The following is a 21,537-nucleotide window of genomic DNA, read 5'->3' as shown; positions in this document are numbered from 1 at the left end:
TATTATCAACTTAAAAACTGTCTGTGGCCAAAGTGTTAGCAAACAACTGCCTCCAAGAAGACACAGTGTGTTTGATGTGAAGAACCTTAAAACACAACCAATACTTCTCTACAGCAGAGCTGGTGTCCCAGCAGTTTTACATCTGAACACCTGGGCCTGAATAGTTATAATACTACTGGACTAATTTGCATATCCGTCATACTGGACAGGGGGCTATATCTCTACAATATTTCACTCGTCTGATAAGCAATTAATTTACAAAATGCTGTTTTTTTCTGAGCTGTACACTGCCAGGCATTGCATTTCTACCAGAGTATACGATATCATATAATACAATAAAACATATACTGTATTATTATATTATTGTTTCATAATAACAAGTGGTATAGGTATTAAATGTAAAATCTCAAAAAAAAACAGACACCATGGAAAAGAAAAGATTGAACCTCATCATTCATTGCCTGCAGGTGGTGCAAGTCAAGTTAAACTGGCAGAAGCTATTACACTAAATGCACTACTAAATGTGAACGAGCGAGTTTGTGAGTGAATTACAAGCCTGATCCATGACAAAGAGAAACTGTTGTCTGCCTCTGGTTTTAACCTGGCCAATGACAAAGCAGTTTGACTGAGGGTAAAAACGCCTCCCTGAACTAAGAAAAGAAGAAATTGCTGTTTTCAAATATGGACCATGGTGAGAATAAAAAATGAGACCGTGTAGCTGATCTACTTTGGCAAATAACTACACCGAACAAACTCCAAATATATGATGCAAAGGAACACTTCATTACTTCTGTTTCCTGAAAGCTTTAGCAAAATAAGAGCCCTGCCATGACTTCTGCAAACTTCGACAGAGAAGAGCAGGAGAAGCCGAGGATGGAGAGACACTTGCGACGGGTTCTGTCAAACACTGCGGCAACTCAGCAGTTTAGATGCTGCCTTCACCTTTACTTTAACGGGTGACGCGGCGCTCGCAGCAGCCCTTTCTTCCCCTCGCTCTACCTCCCGTCTCTCCGCTCAGCACTGCTCTTCCTGTACCTTCCTCCCTCTCCCGCTCTCGCTTTCCAGCTAATCTACAGTCTGGCTGAAACTTCTCCATGAATAATTGAGATGAATGACAGCACCATCTCATTAGGGATTCAACATAACATGCCATAGCCGGGAGAGCGAAAGATACGGAAAGCGTAAGAAAATGATGAAGCGGCGGGGCGACTGGGGCTGGTAGTGGTGTGTGTGCGTGTGTGTGTGTGTGTGTGTGTGTGTGGCAGGAGGTTGGGGTGGGGCAGCTGCCCATTTGATGTGGATCACAGCACTGAGGACATCCTTGATTTTTCAGAGAGGATTAAAGAGGAGATTCATGACTCGACACTCACTGTCTCCTTTATGACTACACTATATATGAGTGTGTATGTGTGTGAGAGAGTGTAAATACGTGATCACCCGCCTTATCACTAATAACTCATAGGTAGCAGTACCACTTCTGTTTGCCTGCACAGCGACTGAACTGTGTGTGTCTGCATGACTCACCTAATCTTTGAAGTATTTCTTTTTTCCTTTCTTCCTATCACAACCCTACTACTAATTCACGGCTGCTGTGTTGTTGACATGCTGAAAACCACGAGCGTGTGTTTGTCTGTGCGGCTGCCCACCTCCAGCTCCTGCTCTCTCTGCAGGGCGAACTGCTTGAACGACTTGACAATGATTCCCGCGTTGGAGCAGTCGTAGACAAAAATGGACGGGCTCCCCATCCACGTCTGCAGGTCGTAGATGGACAGTGGGATGTACTGGGTGTAGTTCTGAAAGAGAGAGAGAGAAAGGAGACGTCAGAGGGAGGGAGGAGAGATGTTTTTGCTGATAACTCACTTGTATAGATTTGTGTTTAATTATTAACTCATCATCTGTTTGATGAAGAGTGGGATCAGCGGAGAGAGGGGGAGTGAAACAGTTGAGAAGAGGAGATTATAATGAGGGAGAGGGAGAGAGGCAGAAAAATGGGGATGATGGGAACAGGTGATGGGAAAGATGCAGTAAGTAATAAATCCAATAACCACGGTGCTATAAATGTGTTATTCCCTATATTTAATGGAAAATTTGGTTCTACGCCACTTCCCCGACATTGCTTTAACACCAAATCCCCACTGATCTCCTGTTTCAGCAGCTTCATTTTGCAGGGAAAGGAATAAGTATGAGGAGTGAAATGTGGAGAAAGAAGGAGGGGAACAGAGGAGGAGAGGAGGACATAAGGCCCGAGGGTGTACTGAGGACGTGGAGGCGACAGCTAGGCCCAGACAGCAGCAGTGCATCATTGTGAGAGGGTGCTTACTTATAGACAAGCCTCTACGCCGCCGCGCAGCTCAACCCAAAGATCACGGCGTGCAGGTAAGCTCGGAGGAGCGCTTTCGTGTTTGGTTGTCACGTCGTTTGGCACTTTTTGACCACAGGGGCTTTTCAAGAAGCCCAGGAACCTTTGGAGGTACTCCCTTACTTTACCTGCCTTTCAACAATTTCACCCGCAAGAACCTCAGTCTGAGTTTGGTATAAGCGCTGGTCCTGGTCCCCAAAAAGTAGTACACATAACTAATCATTGCTACAGGGACGCTGCGTCGAGCATACACAAAGCTTTGCAGTCCTTTACAGTCGCGTCCTCAGAAGCACACTGACCATACGCGGCCCAGCTACTGTGTATTCTAGGTTTCGGCCTAGTCTTGTTTAAAATCTCCCTTCCCTCCCTCTGCACGCCTCTTCACAACTATCACTTCAATCATCACAGACACGACAGTAAGTTACAAAAAACATAGAGACATCGTGAGCTTGTTTTGTGTGTAAAATTATACACATTATAAATATATCAAACCCACGTGGTCATGACGTTGCTATGCTCCACCTTTAACCCCTCTACTACCTCTCAGAATTATTTGAATTGTTTTGTATGGCTTCATCATTGTTTTGATTGTTTTAGCATTGTGATTCAGTGTTTTTCTTTCCTTTATTCATTTTGGGTGTATGTGTTGCTACATATTATATATGTTGTTGCTATATATAATTTCTGTTCTTTGCCTAACTTTCTTTCCTTGGATCATTTGGTCTAAAAAGCCTAATACTGTATATGCTACAGTAAGGCTCATGGTGTATGCTTCCACATAAACAGCCTGCTGCTGTTATGCAAGCTGCATTGTTCACATACTTGCATGCATATTTTTGAGGCAGATGAAGGCCAAATCATCCCTGGCTGACAGCAGAATATCCTCATTAAGAACACCCAATCTTGCACAACGTAAACATAACGGGACATGATGACCCTCCAGGAAGGTTCCATATTCTTAACAAGATCACGGCAGGACCTGCGACAAGCTCTATTAGTGTCGATTCATATCTCTTCAACGTTGCTGGTGCAGTCTTGTTCGTTTTGCCTACTGAAGGCCTGACTTCACATCCTGATTGTGCTGTATCTCAAACTAGTTGCATTCATTTCTGAAGATGCACAACTGACGCTACAAAGGTAGGCAGGAGACGCATATCATGAAGTCCCTTTTTTAAATGACAATGATGATTTCTGCATTTGACCTCCGCAGTGCAATAAATGCAACTGACACGTCACAACTGGTGTTTATTAATGTGGATAAAACCGGACTGCAGCAGTGGTTATGCTCTTTGTGACCAGGAGCTTTACAGCATTAACACAGAGAGAGAGTAGGATGGACTTTGTGTTCCTCTGATTATTTCCATGGTGACATTATTGTTGCATCTTTGACGCACATGTAAACGGAACCTGTGGCGTCTCACCTTATTGAAGACCCAGATCTCTCCGTTGACAGTGGGCCGTGGCACCCCGTGGCCGTTGTAGTGGAAGAGGACTCGCTCCTCCTTGGCGTTGCGTCTCAGCGACGTGCAGAGCTTCTTCACCTCGTCCACCGTGGGGTCTAGGCTCTGCTTGTAACGCGCCTGAAAAACAGGAAGGAAGAGAGGAAGACGTTAACATGAGTATCTTGCATCTTACATCCTTGTTTCAGGCATGTTGACACTCACACAGAAGCGGGAACTACGTTATATCTCTCAAGCCTGACAGTATGTGACCCAGTGGCTTCCATACCATAATAATATCACGAGGATATGCATTGCAGATAGGGTTTAATAAAAACCAACGCATTTATACATTCACCACTTATCATGCAGGCAAATCCTCAGAGATATCCAAGCATAACAACCCTATTCATCATGTTAAATGATGCAATACCTGCTGGGATTGGCGGGGTATAACTGAATGTAACATACAGCAAACAATACCATGGGGAAGGAGACATGCATGTAAGAATACATGGAAACATATCTATGAGAAACCAGGCTGGACGGCCATGAGGGGGATCATCGCGCTGGTTTCCTTTACATGCTTCTTTATGTTGTGTGCCTCACACAGCTTCAGTAGAGAGAGGGGCTGAGGGCACCGAGTCAGGGGGATCCAACACTGACTTACATGAACAAGACATACTGCTGTTTATTCTAATTAGAGAGGTTTCTGCGGAAAACAGCCAAGAGAACCAACTTTCTTTGAGGATGATGAAACACGCTGTGCCTTATGTCATGGTTGTGATTTATACTTATACTAGGGCTCGACAATATAAACAAAACGCGACAAGTCACAGTATTCATACATTTCTAAGTTGGAGGGTGCAGTGTGACATGTGACTAAAGTGGTTAGTGAAGGAAACAGCTTGACATGTCAGGCTAACCCGCATCTTTGCTCAGACGCAAAGAGGATGTTTGTTTGTTTTTTTTAATTCAAGACATTCAAGAAAACGGCAAACAAGAGAGCAACCTCTGGCAAACAGTCTTTAAACCAGAAGAAAACAGAAGAGACAAGGACACAATATATGTAACCACTTTCCTCCACTGATTACCGGGACTTGTTTCAATATTACTGGAGGAGTGTTTTACATGTTGTGGTTAAAACTCTTCAACTATAAATAAAACTGAACAGCCACACATTTCTTGTTGCATTCAAAGCACATTTCACAAAGTAAAACCACCTGAACTACAATGTTACAATATATTAGTATGTTGCATTTGTTTGTTTGTTGGATATACAGTAAAAAGCCTAATCAACTATGAACATTAGTCACACACGGAGGACCAACTTCAAAAAAACAAAATGTTAAACATCACATGTCTTGCATGTGAGGGAAAATGAGACATTTCATGTGGTGGGAGATATCTTTCGTATATTCTGTTTTGAGCAGCCAAAAGCGAAGGATCTGAATCAGTTAAGTGACTAAGGAGCTGGCAGGCCGGGGAGACATTTTGTTTGCAATGATCCAATATTATATTGACTCAAATAAAAATGTTGCTCTTTGAAAGATAAGAAACCTTTTAAAAATCCTTTCTCATTTCTAAATAATACTATTTTAGCTGAAAAGCTCGAGGCATCAAACCACGGGGCCGATAGCATTTATGGAGTACTCTGTCTTCATTTGGAAAAACACAAATTGTGCAACTGGTGGGTAAACAGGACTCTTTAACGAGGTTTTACACTTCCGAGTGTGAAATTTAAACAAGCTGTTGATAGTAAGAAGGGTATAAAATAGGACACAATATAGTGTCACAACTGGTGTGTTTTGGTATGGTACGATGCTGCCTTACAAATGAGGCACAGCACTGCTTTTTGAGTACGGATTCACAGAGAAACCCGAGAAGCAGATATTCTACACATAAACAAAGTAAAAATACAAATAAAACACAGAGTCTGAGGTGGTGCTACTGTTGCTTTACTGCTGTCAACTTGTTTTCTCTGCCACCTGTTGCTTACTTTAGATCATCCTTCACCCGTCTCGGTGATTTTATAAGAGTGAAGTCGGCGTGACACTCGTGCCTGTACCCGCGTGTAGTGCAGAGTGGAAAAGCTGCTTGAGTAACAGTCGGGAGACGGAGGACATGTGCATTGTTTATGCCTCTTCAGTTCATTAAATAAAGTGTTTGTGTATGTGTGGATGGAAGGGACACAGAGGTGTCAACTAGTTATGCAACAGAAAAGCACCCGGTTAGACCAGTCTGAATCATTATCACACTCACCGAGGCCCTTCTGTTACATAACTAACATGCCTTTTACCAAACAGCCTGCCTCCTGTCAAATGGCTTTGAATCAGAGGAGAAGCCATATTTTAACCTCAACTCGCATAACTTCAAACTAGTTAAACTGACAACAAGACAAAGACGCGACACAGTGTTAGGGTTTTACCCTTTAAATCAAAATGTGACTGTAGTAACAAACTGCTCGATACAGATTTGACATAACACATATCCCTCTTTATCAACCTCAAATGGTTTAATTGTTTAAATCGCTTCAGTGGTACTATCTTTCCAAGCCTTCCAGTGCCTCAAAAGGGGTTTAATTCCACCCGTTCCTGGTGGCTCTTAATTTGAAACATCTACAGGAAGTGATGAGTTTCGCTGACAGTAACTAAACCATGCAATAAAAAAAACAAACCGGCAAAGTGGAAATGAGAGCGATTAAGCAGTGAGTGGAAAAACAGCACTTCAGTGGAGAATTGGTGAGAAGGGCATGACCGTCGTACAGATTTAATTGCCATTTGGAAATGTACATTAAGCTAAATTAATCATGAGATATTACAACACCGGTTATTGCACTCTTAATGTTTTTACATGGCCTTTACTAACAACCAAGTCTTCATTTGTTCATGCTGGCCACAGCTTCTATTTGAGACATACCCATTATATTAATGCTGGGTTTTGTGCAACCTGTAACAAAAACAAACCTGCTGTGCTATGTTTAAAACTCATATCACAACACAACTAGCTGATTTGGAATTGCTCAACTCATCGTGTAGACTGTATTTATGACTCTCGGAGCTATACAGTAATTTATGAGCCTTGGTATGTAAATGCTACAGCTGTGCGATTATTATTTAAATGACGCAAGATGCTGTAATCCTAATTGTTAATCATGATTTGTAGTCTTGATTTACGGAATAAAATTATCACTTGCTCATTGTTCGTCACATCACACATCCTACAGAGGCCAAACTGAGCAGACCTCGATCAAAGATGCCACATTTCAGCTTCCCGCATGAGGACGAGTTTGAAGTGCAGCGTGATAGCAGAGCTGGCAGGCTGATTCAATTTGGGCATAATCAGATAAGAAGAGTCTGAATGCCGAGAGGCGCAGTGCTCATCCCGATGATATCAAGTGGTATCTGAACGGCATGATGGTGTTAGTGAGGGACCTGCAGTGATGGAGGTATAGCTTTTGAAATCAGAGCTCGTATGGGGGGGGGGGGGGGGGGGGGGGGGGGTGTCACCTTGGAAGAAGAGTGCTGAATTAAATGAGGAAAGAGAGAGGAAACAGGCAGGTGGGCCAAGTGTTTACACTTACCTGCTTGTAGTTGTTATTTCAGATAAATCCCAATTGTATTCAGATACTTTAGCAAAGCTGTTCATTTACATTCATGACAGTCAGGCATATTAAAGTCAAGTGGCATAGAGAGATTAAGACAGATTCATATGTATGAGGAAGACACCTAGGAGAGTCCGTTTAAATATACCAATCACAATTTTCTGGGACAAGGACGCGCGTGAATGTGTGTGTGTGTGTGTGTGAAAAACTTGACTCATCTCCTAACATTAGCCACCTTGACCTGAGGGGGGAGCTCCAGCCTCCTGTGGGACACCGACTCTCTCCAGAGGTTGATACAAACTGCAGCTGTCTGCCCGTCGCTTCCTTACCTCACAGCACCTCTATAAAACACCTCCATTATATCCATCAAGGCCACAGGAAACAAACTCTTTGTAAAAGGGGTGTTCTGTGCTGGCTCTGTCGCCATTCATCATCATGTCACTTCCTGAGAACAGGCGACCTTTTCAAAGTACCGTAAGCATTCAGGATGCAATTAAAATACCGACTGTTAAGCTGTAAGGTGCAGCAGGAGCTTCTCTGGCTGTCACGCTCATCAGGCTACATTTTAGACAACAACGGAAAAGGCAATGTCTGTGGAGACGGCAAACAACCAGATGCAAGCTAGAAAGTCGAGCAACATTTCAAGTGACCATCATGACAGAGCACTTATTTCTTAAAGGTAAACTCCGCCTGTATACATACATTTAATCTCTCAAACTGGAGACTCCCATTATAACACTCCAATAGAAACATAAACTACAAAAAACGTCCATTGACATTTATGACAGTGTTTTAATAAAGTACACAATGTAATAACAAGGGATGCAACTTAATGGAATGCATGCCTTTCACTACTCCTGTGAAGGGCAATCATAAAAAAAAAAAAGGACATGTTAACTTGGATGACAGTGACAGCAGCCACTTGTTGTCAGAGAGAGGAAATGAGTAAAGTCAACCTCTGTCCTCTCAATCCCCAATCAACATGTCAGGAACGCCGGGCTTGTTCGCATGTGAAGTGTGCCAAAGGAGCAGAAAGAAAAAAAAATAAAGATGGAGAAAGAAACAAAGAATTAGAGGATCACTACAGCCAAGAAAACTCACATAAGAATCATGATTCTCATCCTCCACGATTCTGAGAGATTCACAAATGCCTTTATGGAACCGACCCACAAGAGCACAGTGCAGCACCAAGACAGTGTACAGCGAGAACACAACTTATTTCGTGAATACTTTGTACGTCATCACCAAGAAGCTAAAGCTTCATTTAATGTAACATGCTTCCAAATTAATATAGTTAAGCAGCGTAGTCTCACACCCTTTTCTCTGCATTTTCCTGTTCGGTCAGTGACCGTTAATGAGACCAGTTAGCTTAACTGCCAGTCATATCTCCGACTGCATTTCAGTGGTGGAAGAATTATGAGTGAGCAGATGAGTTGACAGGCAACTCAGTCAATCGACGGTTTGAGTCACTGATCCTTCAACATTAGCAGTATCTTTACCGAACAGTGGGGGAAAAAAATCAAAATTATAATAAGTTTATTGTGGTAGTAAATCATGCTGAGCTTCACTGCAGCTGAATGATTTATTCATCTTCTGTGGCGGTCATGAGAAGCTCAGGCAGGAATGAGCATCATGCAGGTCTGTAGCTGGACTTCATCTGTCACAAAATAACGATGGACGTCTTGGAATCGGAGTGAAGGAGAAAACGCATCCTGCTCCGCAACACGATGGGGGCAAATGACTGCCATGATTAGCAGACAAACATTTGTTTAGTTTCACATATGTGTGAATATACAATATACAATATATCAATGTCAAATAATCCTGTGGTTTGTCTCTTTTGTCACCACACAAAAACCACACTTTCAGCTTGGAAGAGGACTGAGACTCAGCCTTCAAGACAGTCTGCGTGCACTTGTTTGGGCCGTACCGGAGCTTCAATTACAGCCTTTTGATCAGCAGGATGAAACGGGGTTTTTAGGTGTGGAATCGCCCAACTGAACTTCTGTATTTTGTTAATGATACGGGTCAGAAGAGGCTGCCCAGAATTCTGGCCAACATGGTAATATATGCTGTGAGATGTTAGAAATTGGTCAACTGCCAGATATTTTGCCATACTGTGGTACTTGCTGGTTGTATGACGCCATTATAGGAATTTTCCATCTATTCAAGTAACTTGATTCTTCTCTCCATCGATATTGTACAAAAAGCGATAGGACACCACAGGAAACACTTTTTCAAGGAACCAGCAGTCACTTCTACCCTATAGGACACCCTCACTTTGTCACTGACATCCTATTTCAACAAGTTCTTACCCACCAGACCTTAATAAAGGGGGTCAGAACGTAGAAATCTTACACGAGACACCTGTAACTCTCAATGCTTCATGCATAAAGTGAACCCCCTACATTGAACCTGCTATGTACGAGTAAGAAACAGCTAAAGTGACCTCACCTCACACCTCAGATGAATCACTCATCAATCCTCACAAGGACGCCGTGACAACATGTATGTGCAGAACATGCGGTGCTCAATCTCACAACCTCTCATAGAGCTTTCAAAAAAAAAAAAAGAAACAGATTGCCAGAGACAAACACAGGTCACTCTTAGGTCTTTTCAGAGACGCAGGTCTCTCTCTCACCTGGAGGGTATATGGGAGTTTGCCCATCCAACGTGTAATTTATGTACTTAGGCTTATGATCGCGTCCCCATGATATCTTGTTGGGGGGAATATGGGGTACTGGGGACCAAGAGGCTTTTGTAAAACCACGGTAAGAGCTGTGTTTGCATTCTTGGAAAAAAGTCAAGCGCATTCTCATTTCAGTTAAAAAAGTAAGTAGGTTGGTGGTTTCTGAAAGCAAGGTATGAAAAGGGAAACTCTACTTATTCCTATAATACTGATCTGCAGCCTGCCATGCCATCTGACCTGGAAAAGGGGGCAAGCAAAAAGACAATCTCCCTACAGATCAATAAAGTATACTTATTCCAATTTAGCTGAGAAAGTACAGCCAGCTCTCGGGTGAGCAGGCCTGCGTGGGTGCAGTCATTTCCCCAGTGACAGCAGTCCTGCTGGGGCCGGTGAGTCCAGGGTGAGTCGGTTCACAGCAGGTCGCATGGAGCAGAGGGGGAGATGACACGTCTCCTTCCTTCTGCCAGCGCACACCTACTGTCAAGACTACGTTACCCATGCTGCCATTTCTCAGTCCCAGAAACTACGGATGGCCGCACTTTTGAGGGGTCGTGGTCCAAAGCACCAATTAGACATTTAAAAAAGTGAAATAATCACCCAACGTCCAGCATGCTGTCAGAAAGGATACAAACTGACCTCCTATTACTTTACAGCTTTGTAATGGCGTTATGTGTTCCAAATGGCAGATATCTAACTGTACAGCAGCACTCATGATTTCACTTCTTCTTCATCTGTTCCTGTGTTTAAGAAGAGTCTGAGGCTGGAAGAGAGCAGCCGGAGTCAGAACACTGTTGCTGTAGCTGACTAAGTGACATGGGTTATGTAACTGGCAGAAGGTCCAAATGCAGTAAGTGCTTGTGTACTGTACGTTAAACAGGGTGAGATGATACCAAAAAGATTTCAAACACATACTGCTTCAAACACAAGTGAACAAACTGTTTCATGTGACTTTTTTGACAACTATTACTGAAAGCCATCCTTCCTCCACCATCTTCTTCAGTCCGTACGGAACATGCGCAGAGAAATCGATGAGGCTCTCTCTCTTCTGACCGTAACAAACATCACTTCCTGAAACCTTTTATTACTTAGCACGCTTTCACCCCCCTTTGTCAAGCCATGCCCCTTTATTTCTCCCCACGCCGTGTTTCCTCACTCCTTCTTCTCAAAAGCAAAAGAAAAATCGTGACTCCCCATACAAGCTTGGTCAGCCCTGATTTCCATTTCATGTGCTCATTTGAATGCCAGGAAGAAACAAAAGTTATTCAGCAACAAAACACATTCGGCTCTTATTCCAGTCATCACAGACACTCAAACATGTTAACAATAAGCATACGTGACTTCGCTATCAGATTCAGGAAGCTTTAATAGGCTGTGTTAGATTAAAACCTCTGTGAATGCGTGTGTGTGTGTGTGTGTGTGTGTGTGTGTGTGTGTGTGTAGTGTGCGTGCGTGATAGAGAAGGGGCAGAGAGACCTCTAAAGCACCAGTCCAATTAAAAGCTGAGTTCCGAGCAGCTCTCAGAAGTCTTTATGCTGTTGGTGTGTGTGTGTGTAATTTAGTCATTTTACCGTATGTGGGGGGGGGGGGGGGGGTAGAAGGTGATGAAAATCCGAGAAGCTCTAAGCAAGCCATTAAGAATAACACTCAGAGTGCAGTCAATTTGTCTTTGAACCATGACACGTTATCTATTATTTTTGGGCTCTGGCACATTAGATTCACAATACAATACACTAGCTAGCGAATACAGCGCAAATTTTAAACACATTCCCAAACATCTGCAAACGAAAAACCACTACAGTTCTGCTAATATTAGGAGTTGAGCACATAGAGATAAACAGCTGGTGGCGCTTATCCTCCAGTCGGGTTAAACCGTTGCAGAAGAAGAGGGCACAATGAGATGTAGTATCTCATGCGGGAGTGTAGGACCGGCGCCTTATTTTATGCATAATTCAGCTGGATAACGGTCCTAAAGCGGAGGACAGTTCTCGACTGGCCAAGACAGTTACCTGATGTCATTCTACATCCATTTGGTATCAAAATGCCTCGCAAAGTGTCTTAGTGGTAACGTGACTTTTAAATAGACTACATAACCAGGAAGTCAGAGGCTTGATTCTCCATAGTGACAATGAGCCTTCCTTGAGCCAGAAATGTGAGGACTGGGCCATCTAAAGATCTATAACATACATACCAGTAATACATTCGTGAATATTTAGACTATTATACTTATATTATATATTTATACTTGTAAAGCTGTATGAAGAAGGCCAAACATTAGAGGTTTTATTTATCTTGAAGTGCTGCTGGATACATTGAAAGGATCAGCAACCTGCGGTTCGACGGATACACCGAAGCAGCTATTCTTATCCCGAGCAGCCAGCTGCCTGTCACAGTGCTCTCCTCTGCTCTAATCAACTGCTGCCCTCATTTCCAGCCACCTGCAGGGAGACTTACACCAGTTGGTGATTGAGGAGGGATTGGAGCGGGCAAGAGTGCCACAAACCATTAGCCCGGAGACGGAGCTCTGGGACTCCTGCGGCCTCTGACTCTGTGTGACGTCGTGACTGTGTGTCTATCTACTTCCCCCCCAATAAGGTACACAAAAATAATTGCACCAATAATGAATCAATTGTTAATGAGTAGTTCCTGAATAACTCCTGGAGGACTATATAGTAGAAATGATGAGTTACGAGAGAACATACTTTCTCTAGTAACGTGGAATAGATGTCTAAAGTCCAAAACTACTGGTCAGATCATCATGAGGTAACGAAGGACTACATTGTAACTACTCAGTGCAATGTACCGCTTTCCTTACAAACAGAGTAACTAGTTATTAAGTAATTAGTAGTGAATGAGTGGCTACTAGTTCAGAGCCAATCAGGAACGACTTGTGAAGAAAGTGGTCGTTATTCCGATTCACAGATAATTAAGACAGGAATCTTTACCTATAGATTCATTAATATAGTGTAACACATCATTATCTACTATAGGAACTATTCATCTACTGAAAGTCAAATTGAAGTTTTATTAAAAACCTTTTTATTATCATCCAGTCTCATCCTACGGCTTCCTCAGAGAAATGAACAAACTAAGGAGATTCACTAAGAAGTCTTGTGAACAGGTAAAATATAACAATGCCAAATGCTGCTAAAATAAAAAACAGTCGTGTGTTAGTCATGTGTTTTTATTGCTGGGAAATCATAGTGTTGTGACGCTGGATGCTTACTCACAGCACCAGGTAGAGTAATGAGTTACTAATACTGATCAGGAACCCAAACACACCCACACACAGATATTACAGTCATTAGTGTTGTGGGACATGAAGAATCCCGCTTAAAGCCTCTTTAACAACCAAAGTAAAGAAACAACAATCTGTCAACAACAGCCTATTTCTACTCAAATGCAGCCAATGTGAGTACTCTTGTAATTGGGTGATTGCATAACAACAACATGACCAACTGGAAGCTCAGGTAAATGAATGCAGAGTAAAAAAAAAACAAACGGCACCACTGCTTCAAGTCCTGTTCACATACCCCCCTTGGGCTTTGAGAAAGAGTGATGGTCTATTTTAGACTTAAAGATTATCGTTCAACTTAAAAATCAATCAACAAAAGAATTGATAATGAAAATAATGGTTAGTTCCAGCCTTAGATGCTAGGGGAAACAAAAGTATGTCAGTTCCAGTGGAAGCAAGTGATGAGAGCAGGATTTGGGTTTCAGGGTTAAGTTTAAAATGTGGAGCAGTAGGGCAATAAGGGGAATGACACAGAAACAGAGCCCTGGATAGGATATAATCAATCCCCTTCACTTCAGAAATAGCTGGTAATTCTGTACACAGCACCAAAGATCCAACTGGACATAACACACACAAACACATTCATGTTATCTGAGGCACTCAGAGGATGCCTGTCAGGTCTGTGCTCCAGTAGAGGATGCCTTTTCTCAATCCCAGGGGTCATCTGGAATGGGGTAGGGTTTCTGTGACTGACCAACACAGACACACACACTCATTCATACAGTACACACACAAAACTGCAGAATGACGACATCAACAACACACACCAGAGCGTCTCTCTCTCTCTCTCTCTCTCTGTCTCTGTCTCTCCTCATTTCCCAGTCTGTATCGATTCACATTAGTTTGTTATAATAACGCAGCAGGAGCGCAGAGGGGTTTCACGAGATGTGTTTAGAACTGGATCGATGGGTCTATATCTACACCAGAGATGGATGTGTGCAAGTGTGTGCCCAAATCTGCGCATATCTGTATTTGTTCATCCCCCCCCCCCCCCCATTATACTATGCGTGTGCATGTGTGGTTCCCCAGTGTCCTCATTAGTGCCCCCACTCAATGGCTCAGCATGCATGATGACCTGAGGAAAAGGACCTGTGCACAAGCCAGTAAGTTGTTTTTCTTGTGTATATATTTGCCTACAATCAAGTTCAAATTCTAATCTTGTATTAAATCAATCAGTGGCTCGGTTAGAGTACAAAAGCACGTTTTGTGTGTTTTTATCCTCTTACACAAAGAGGGAAGTATACAGTCCTATGTATCTGCTTAATGGGCTGAAATATGAAATCAATAAAGGCGTCGATTTCTTGGCCAAACTCCAATTACTTAATGTTGAAACGGCGCAGTATGCCGTTAACGCAGCAATGTGTTATCAGCCTACAGAAACAGATGCCTGCGTGGCAATTCAGTTAGGCAGAATGACCACCACCAGTTTATTAGGGACACCTGCAAAGTGTTTTGCAATCCAATACAACAGCCCTGCAAGAAACCCAACCTTCATGAAGGTGGTAATGTTCAGTTTCTGTTGTGCAATAATCAGCTCACATCAAGACAAACAGGGCAGACCCGGTTACGTCAGTGGCTGCTGCTTTAATCTAAATTAGCGGAAAGCCAATCGCGTAACTGGAATGAAAGGTCGCATTATTAAGTAATAGACACTGGAAAAAATGCCATTGTGAAATAAAGACAGACTTTGGAAAGAGGGCACTTTGAAATACAAACAGCTGGAGTGAAAATGAAAATGACCAGTGATATTCTCCGTTACTGTGAAAAGGAGGAGGATGAAATAACATTTCATATTAATGCGCTTAGTTTTAAAACCTTATGGGAGTATTTCACAATGTCGGGGTTATATTCCATACTGTGTCCATATGTGATCGTTCATTTAACAGGTGTTATGTATTTGCTCTATTCTCGGAGGCTGTGGTTAGTGGTTGATACTGGATTGCATCTATGTAACTGACAAAACATTTTTGCAGGATTTATTACAGGGCTATGATATGTAGATTGTACAGCTGTACCTAACAGACTGGTAACTCACGGTGTCCTGGAATACATTCATGATCCTTTACATGCTACTTCATATACATGTGCATCCATGCTCCACTGAAGCAATCTGCTGCTCAGTGCTCTGATCATAGCTGCTCAATCAAGTTACCAGCAGAGTTTTGATCCAACAACTCTACATTACAAACCATGTAAACACACATACTCTCAAAGAGTGGGTTGCGCCTGGTTAGTGAGTAATGCACGAGTGTGTGTATGCGTGAGGGATGTACGCATGTGGATGTCGGGCGAGTCCTCGTTGCTGTGATTAATGAACTAGCTGTGTGTGTTTGTGTAGCTGCAACTCCAGCCCTTGGGGCATTAGAGCCCATTGAGCATGCATGGAAATGACCTTCTTCCAGAGTGTGTGTGCGTATATACATGTTACTCAAGACTAAACTCACCACCCACTCCTCCTCCTCCTCCCAGGCCTTACCAACGCTGGGAAATGGACATTGAAGTGAATTTTCTGCCCTCCTGCCTCATTCCTGGAAAACTCAAGGAGGCATTTGTCGCTATAAATAGCTCCCACATCATCATCGTAATAGCCTTTTTGGATGTAGCTATGGCATTTTGGCAAGAGAGGATCTCCCTCCTTCGAAGCGAGTAATGGTTGCACAAGAGGCTCCATTCATGCTGCATTACAGGTAATGCATTGAGCAGGAAGCTCCACATGTCTTTATTGGGTTGGCGCTGCAGTATGTCAGGAAAAGGAAAAGAAGAGGTAGCCTAAAAGCATTCACATACTTCTGACATCACCCATTTGCAGGGCTGTCGTGTTGCACTCATAAGATATCTGGTTGGAAAATGTGTGGTAATATTTTATAGTATCCCGCTACAGTGAAGCTGAATTACAAAAAAAAGAGAATATGAATAACAACAACACATAATGTGTATTTGTTTGATGTTACTCAGGAAGCAACATGTTTACTTCACTGTATATTACATGAGTCACAACAACAGAACAGGAAAACCTCCTCCTCCACCCCAACAAAAACAGAAAAATAGTACCCAGGCGCTGGGTGAACTGCAGCTTATAAAGCAACCAAGCAGAGCCAATGGAGAAGTGAACGCGTATGCAAATGAAATAAACTGCAATGACAGGACAGTCATAGCAATGCTTACTTTGGTTTGTGACTGGCACTACAGTGTTTGGTGTCAGAAATATGTCACATATGTCACCTAGAAAGCGTGAAAAAGCTAAGACTGAATACGGTAAATCGATACCTAAAATAACACCATAGTGTGATGGCTTTAAAATAGCTTTCATGGATAAACAGTTCCATGACGCTGCCACCAACGGTTCTAATGCTGCTATTCTTACAGCCCAGTCTCACCAGCACTCAAAACAGCAAAGTGGGGCAAAAACAACTCATTTGTCGCCACTGACCGAGCTACATGTTAGTGACCAGGCTACCATGTACATCACTTAATCAAATGTTTTTGTTCAGTTTGTATAAACACATTAAATATACACAAAATACACAGAATTCTTTAAATTAAAAAACCTAGTAAAACTTGACACACACGTAAACACAAAATAAGAATACATAAACCTGGCAGGCTGCCCTGATCGTAATGGGCTAGAGTGATGGGATGCTTTGCTTGGATCAGCAGCGCTACTTATCTACAGAGTGGATTTGACTTTCTTCTTTCTGTTCCGTTTCTGTTCATCAAAGACAGATACAACACATGCGGCACTTAGGCGACAGAAAACAGTGTTAGGACTGAAAAGAAAGGAGGAGAAAGTTGAGAAAGCTGAGAGCAAACTACAAGGTGAAGAGGAAAATGAAGGGGTGGAGGGAGGGACTGAAAAAGAATAATCATCGTCCTCTGCTTCCAACATCCTGAAGGAGAAAGCTGATAGTCTGCGAGGATGGGATGATGCATTGAGCTGGTGGGAGAGGAGAGTAGGAGGGAGATGGAGGAGAGGCAGAACCGTATTAGATAACAAAAAGCTCATTAGACAGTAATGTCCAGTTGTTGTGTTACTACTCTCAAAGTATGTCAAATGCCTCTCGTTTATTCAAACAAACACATTTACAAGACAACTAAATACCGAGCTATATTGACGCAGTGACATTTACGCTGGGTTTAGCCGAAGGGATTTTGTATTGCAATAAAGCTGCGGCGGAACCGGCACACAGACTGAAACCTGGATAATGTTCGAATCATGTGTGCAAGCATTTGAAATACAGGGTAACTCAACAAAAGCACACGTACGATCAAAACGAGGAAAATGTTCCGGTCCCATGAAAAAAAGTGGCAAAACGTTCATCTGTGCGCCCTCAGTCGGCATCTGTAGCGAGCGAGCTGACGCAGTTATACACAAAGGGACGGCGTAACACACCTAACAGGCTTGATAGCTTCCTCTGTTTCGGACTTTCCAGCTCTCTGTTTACTTAAAAGTCAAGCACGTATTGGTCAAAGGAGCAAACCTGCGTGTCAAAGTTCTCTGCAGTTGAACTCGCAGCAAAATATTTGCATGGATTTACGACAAAGTGGATCCGCTGATTTTGGAGAGTTCATTGAAATGAACTGATTTTGTTCTGAAAATGCTTAAATGCCGCTGCGACCATTCCACAAGACTGAATATCAGGACACTAGTGCTCGTGTGAAAGTACTCCCTGAATTACTAATAATGTGGAACATCTACAGAGAATTACCATGACTTTTTTTTTTTTACCCAAAGGGGGAGCGTCATCTTTTCCCTGCCTCCCCTCTGTACAGAGTCCCCACAGCGCGTCTCCTTCAGCCAAAGAGAAATCAAGTGTCTCGCCGAGCTCCATTATCTGCAGTGAGGCGATGAATTCCTGCCAGCTCAGGAGACACTATTGTGTACCTGACCCGGACCTCTGACCTCTCTGTGAAAGGCGGGGGTGAGCTAAAATAGCATGACACCATGTCTATCAATACAGTATCACATGACACCAAGGACAAACTGACAAATTAGAAAGACCGTCTGGTAAGCCATGTTCTGTGACCTTTTCTAAAATCTCTCCACTGTGACAAGGCTGCCGGCTTTCATTTTGTGCCGATCTGAGCTCTCAAGCGTCATGAGACTTAAAAGTTTTAGATCTACAGCTGCTGCTTTTATTCAGAGGTATTTACAGGGAATACATTGGGTGAATAAGGTTATCAGCGGTGAGTGATGGCTTTAGTGCTCTGACAATAATCCTTTGACCTTGACACAACATCAACATTGGGTAGCATGGGGGCGCAGTGGTTAGCAGGGGAGGTAGAGCAGGGTAGAGCGGGTCCAGAATCACCCGCCTCCCCCCGACATGTCGAAGTGTCCTTGAGCAAGACACTGAACCCTGAGTTGCATGGCAGCTCGGCCGCCATCGGTGTGTGAATGTGTGAGTGAATGAGACTTTGGGAACTGTGAAGGCTGAAAAGTGTTACATAAGTGAGGTCATTCATTTACATCATCCTGTAAGAGACCAACGCTCTGCAAAGGAATGAAATAAATAAGATAAAAAGGGAGGTGTGTGTGAGAGGACTTGATGTGGACTTTGTCCTGAAACCTGAGTTTTTTTCCGCAGGAGATAAAGGACTATTTCTGCTCCCTCTGACTGAAGTGACAAGGTCATCCCACCACTGGGGGAGAAGAGGGAGAGGAAAACCAGACCTGGTGTCAGACTTCAGCCTCATTAGGATGTTCACCGAGTCGCTTAACGCACCGGATCAATCTCTTACCATGTGGTAAGTGTGTTCCTAATGGTGGGACTGCTTAGTAAAGAGACAAGCTTCTCGTGTTGACAGACAGAGCTGCTATCTGTCTTCATTATGCCATAAATGCCCTCCTCTGTACTCTCTTTTTTTTTTTTTCCTGTTGCGTACCTCCTCCCTTTTCTGTCTTGTTCTTTCACTTTTGTGAAGACAATCCCACTGCGTCTGAGCATCAAACTGAGGCGCTCGCATATACGTTTTGACACCTCTGCGCGCATTATCAGGGGTCTTTTGATCACCTTGCTGACAGATTGAGTCAATATGAATCAGCTTCGTATGCTTGGCCAAGTGCCATATTCTAAGGTTTATATTACGAATCAAAATGTTCGCAGGGTCATGCTGTCTGACATGCTCGAAATTTCACACATGTATCCGTGTTGATATATTCACCCCTGGCAACGCTGGCAGACACCGGGAAGATTCTACTTTTCTTTACAAAATATATTCTCAAAAATAATGTCGCCAGACATATTTCTGTCTTTTAAACCCCCCTGGCTCTAAGGCCCAACAGCCTCGATGAGATTTTTCATCTGAAGCCATGTCCAATTTCCTGGGAGTAATTGACACCTCGACACCAGAACAGTAGGCACACTGGAAGAGGAGTTAGGACACAGGGGTGGCACATTATGAGAGGATGTAGTTTGTTTTTGGGTACACATGCTTGTTCAGAAGATCAGGTTCTCTTCAGGTTCAGGTGCAATCTCAGGTGTGATGAGAAAGTGAAACTATATCTATTTGGTTCTTACTCCTTTGGGGGTTTATTTTGGACACACTGGTACTGCTGACAGACACTGCAACATTTCCCTGACCAAAGTGACACAGTCGCAGAGGCATCTTGTGAATGTCAAACATGTTTGATAAGCGAGACTTGTTCAAGTCACGGCTACAGCGCTCGGGAAGAGCTGGCGTTTTAATTCTCACAGAAGTTGGTGCAGTTTGTAAATGGACGTCTGTCCCTAAAGCACTGCGAAGCTGGTCGGTGGCTCAGATCGGACCAGTTTGGTCTCTAGTGTCGTAAGAAGCAGTATCACCTCTGGGAGCCACTGGCAACTTGTAATTTAGCCTTTAGTTTAATATTAATTATTTGAATGAAAATGATTCAGACTGATGATTATTGCAATAACATAAAAGCACAATATCACTGTGATACTTAAGTGATAATAAGTGTCTTATTTGGTCAAATTGCCTTATCCTGCCAGTGTGTCACCCCCTCATTCCTCTGTGCCTCGCTTCAGTGATGCAGTGGCCAGCTGTGCCTTGGTCCTGTCAGGGCCCCGAGACAACATGAGATATCTGAAGTGGCGTACAAACACATTAACAGTCATTAAGATACTTATGCGCTGGTTATCCAGTCAAGTGACTCGTGTCTGCCCAGGTAACACTTCAACACCCCCATGTCTGGCTCACCAACTGAAACCGAGGGCATGAAGTGTAACTGCAGTGTTTGTTTGCTTATATAAAGATGGAGTAAGAGGTAAGGGAAGCGTGACGATCTCGCTTGTAGCTTCACTGGGCCTCTCTGATGTGTCGCGTTACCAGGTCAGGGTCCAGATTGCCCACACATGTCAGGTCACAATAGGAGCCCTGGACAGCATCAATTAGCTGCTTCGTGCACAGAAAGCTTGGTGAGGGGAAGGAGGACGGAAAGATGATACATTGGAGGTCAGAGTTTCTTGGAGTTCAGAATGTGTTCTTGCAGAAGTCGGTGTGTGTCGGTGTGTCTTTCTCCTATTTTGCGTTTGGGAGAATTTATTGCGGTTTTTGCATGTGGTCCTGAATGAGCAGGAAATTTGCAATCCAATTTAGATTCTCAAGATCACAAACGTCATGACAGCTGCCATCATCGATGTGGTAGTCTGAGCAAAAACCGGCAAGCCGAAGTGAGAAAACTGGTTGGACAAAGTGTTATGTGAACAAATAAAAGACGGAAAGAGGCGAATTTACCTCTTATAATGCTGAACATGTACTGTTTTGGTGTTTCAATTACTGTAATTTGAGACATATTAATTCACAATCCCACTCATCACAATCTTTATTTTATCTTGACGTGCTAACCAATCAGGTCTTTAATAAGGTTTTATGATCAAACCAAATACTGTCTCACTACTACTTTACTTCCTTTACACACATACTTTTGCCCTCTGAGATGTCGTTTAATGTATGTGTTGTTTAGGAGTAGTTCTAATTAAAGCCCTGTTCTGCAGAGAGGGTAAGAGATGGTACGGTAACAGCAAATGTAGGGAAGATGAAAGATAAAATGAGATGAGGGGAAGAGGGGAGAGGAAGGATGGGCGAAGCAGGGGGATGAGAGTTTTAGTGTGGACATGGCATAAAAGAAAAAGCACAGTGAGTAAAGGACAGAGGGGAGGGGAAAGTGGAATA

The 21,537-nt window shown here is 43.1% G+C and overlaps 1 protein-coding gene across 1 annotated transcript in view; it reads right to left on the bottom strand.

Annotated features, from left to right (window-relative positions):
- rptor (regulatory associated protein of MTOR, complex 1) overlaps positions 1-21,537 on the bottom strand; it is a 148,343-nt gene that overhangs the window by 91,988 nt on the left and 34,818 nt on the right. The window contains exons 5-6 of the mRNA XM_070917670.1: positions 3,781-3,939; positions 1,647-1,793 (exon numbers count right to left, since the gene is read on the bottom strand). Of these exons, the coding sequence (XP_070773771.1) occupies positions 1,647-1,793; positions 3,781-3,939 (306 nt within the window). The remainder of the gene's footprint in view (positions 1-1,646; positions 1,794-3,780; positions 3,940-21,537) is intronic.

This window comes from Enoplosus armatus, chromosome 2, assembly GCF_043641665.1.
Source record: "Enoplosus armatus isolate fEnoArm2 chromosome 2, fEnoArm2.hap1, whole genome shotgun sequence".
NCBI classification, from domain to species: Eukaryota; Metazoa; Chordata; class Actinopteri; order Centrarchiformes; family Enoplosidae; genus Enoplosus; species Enoplosus armatus.
This window is presented reverse-complemented; position numbering and strand designations above follow the sequence as displayed.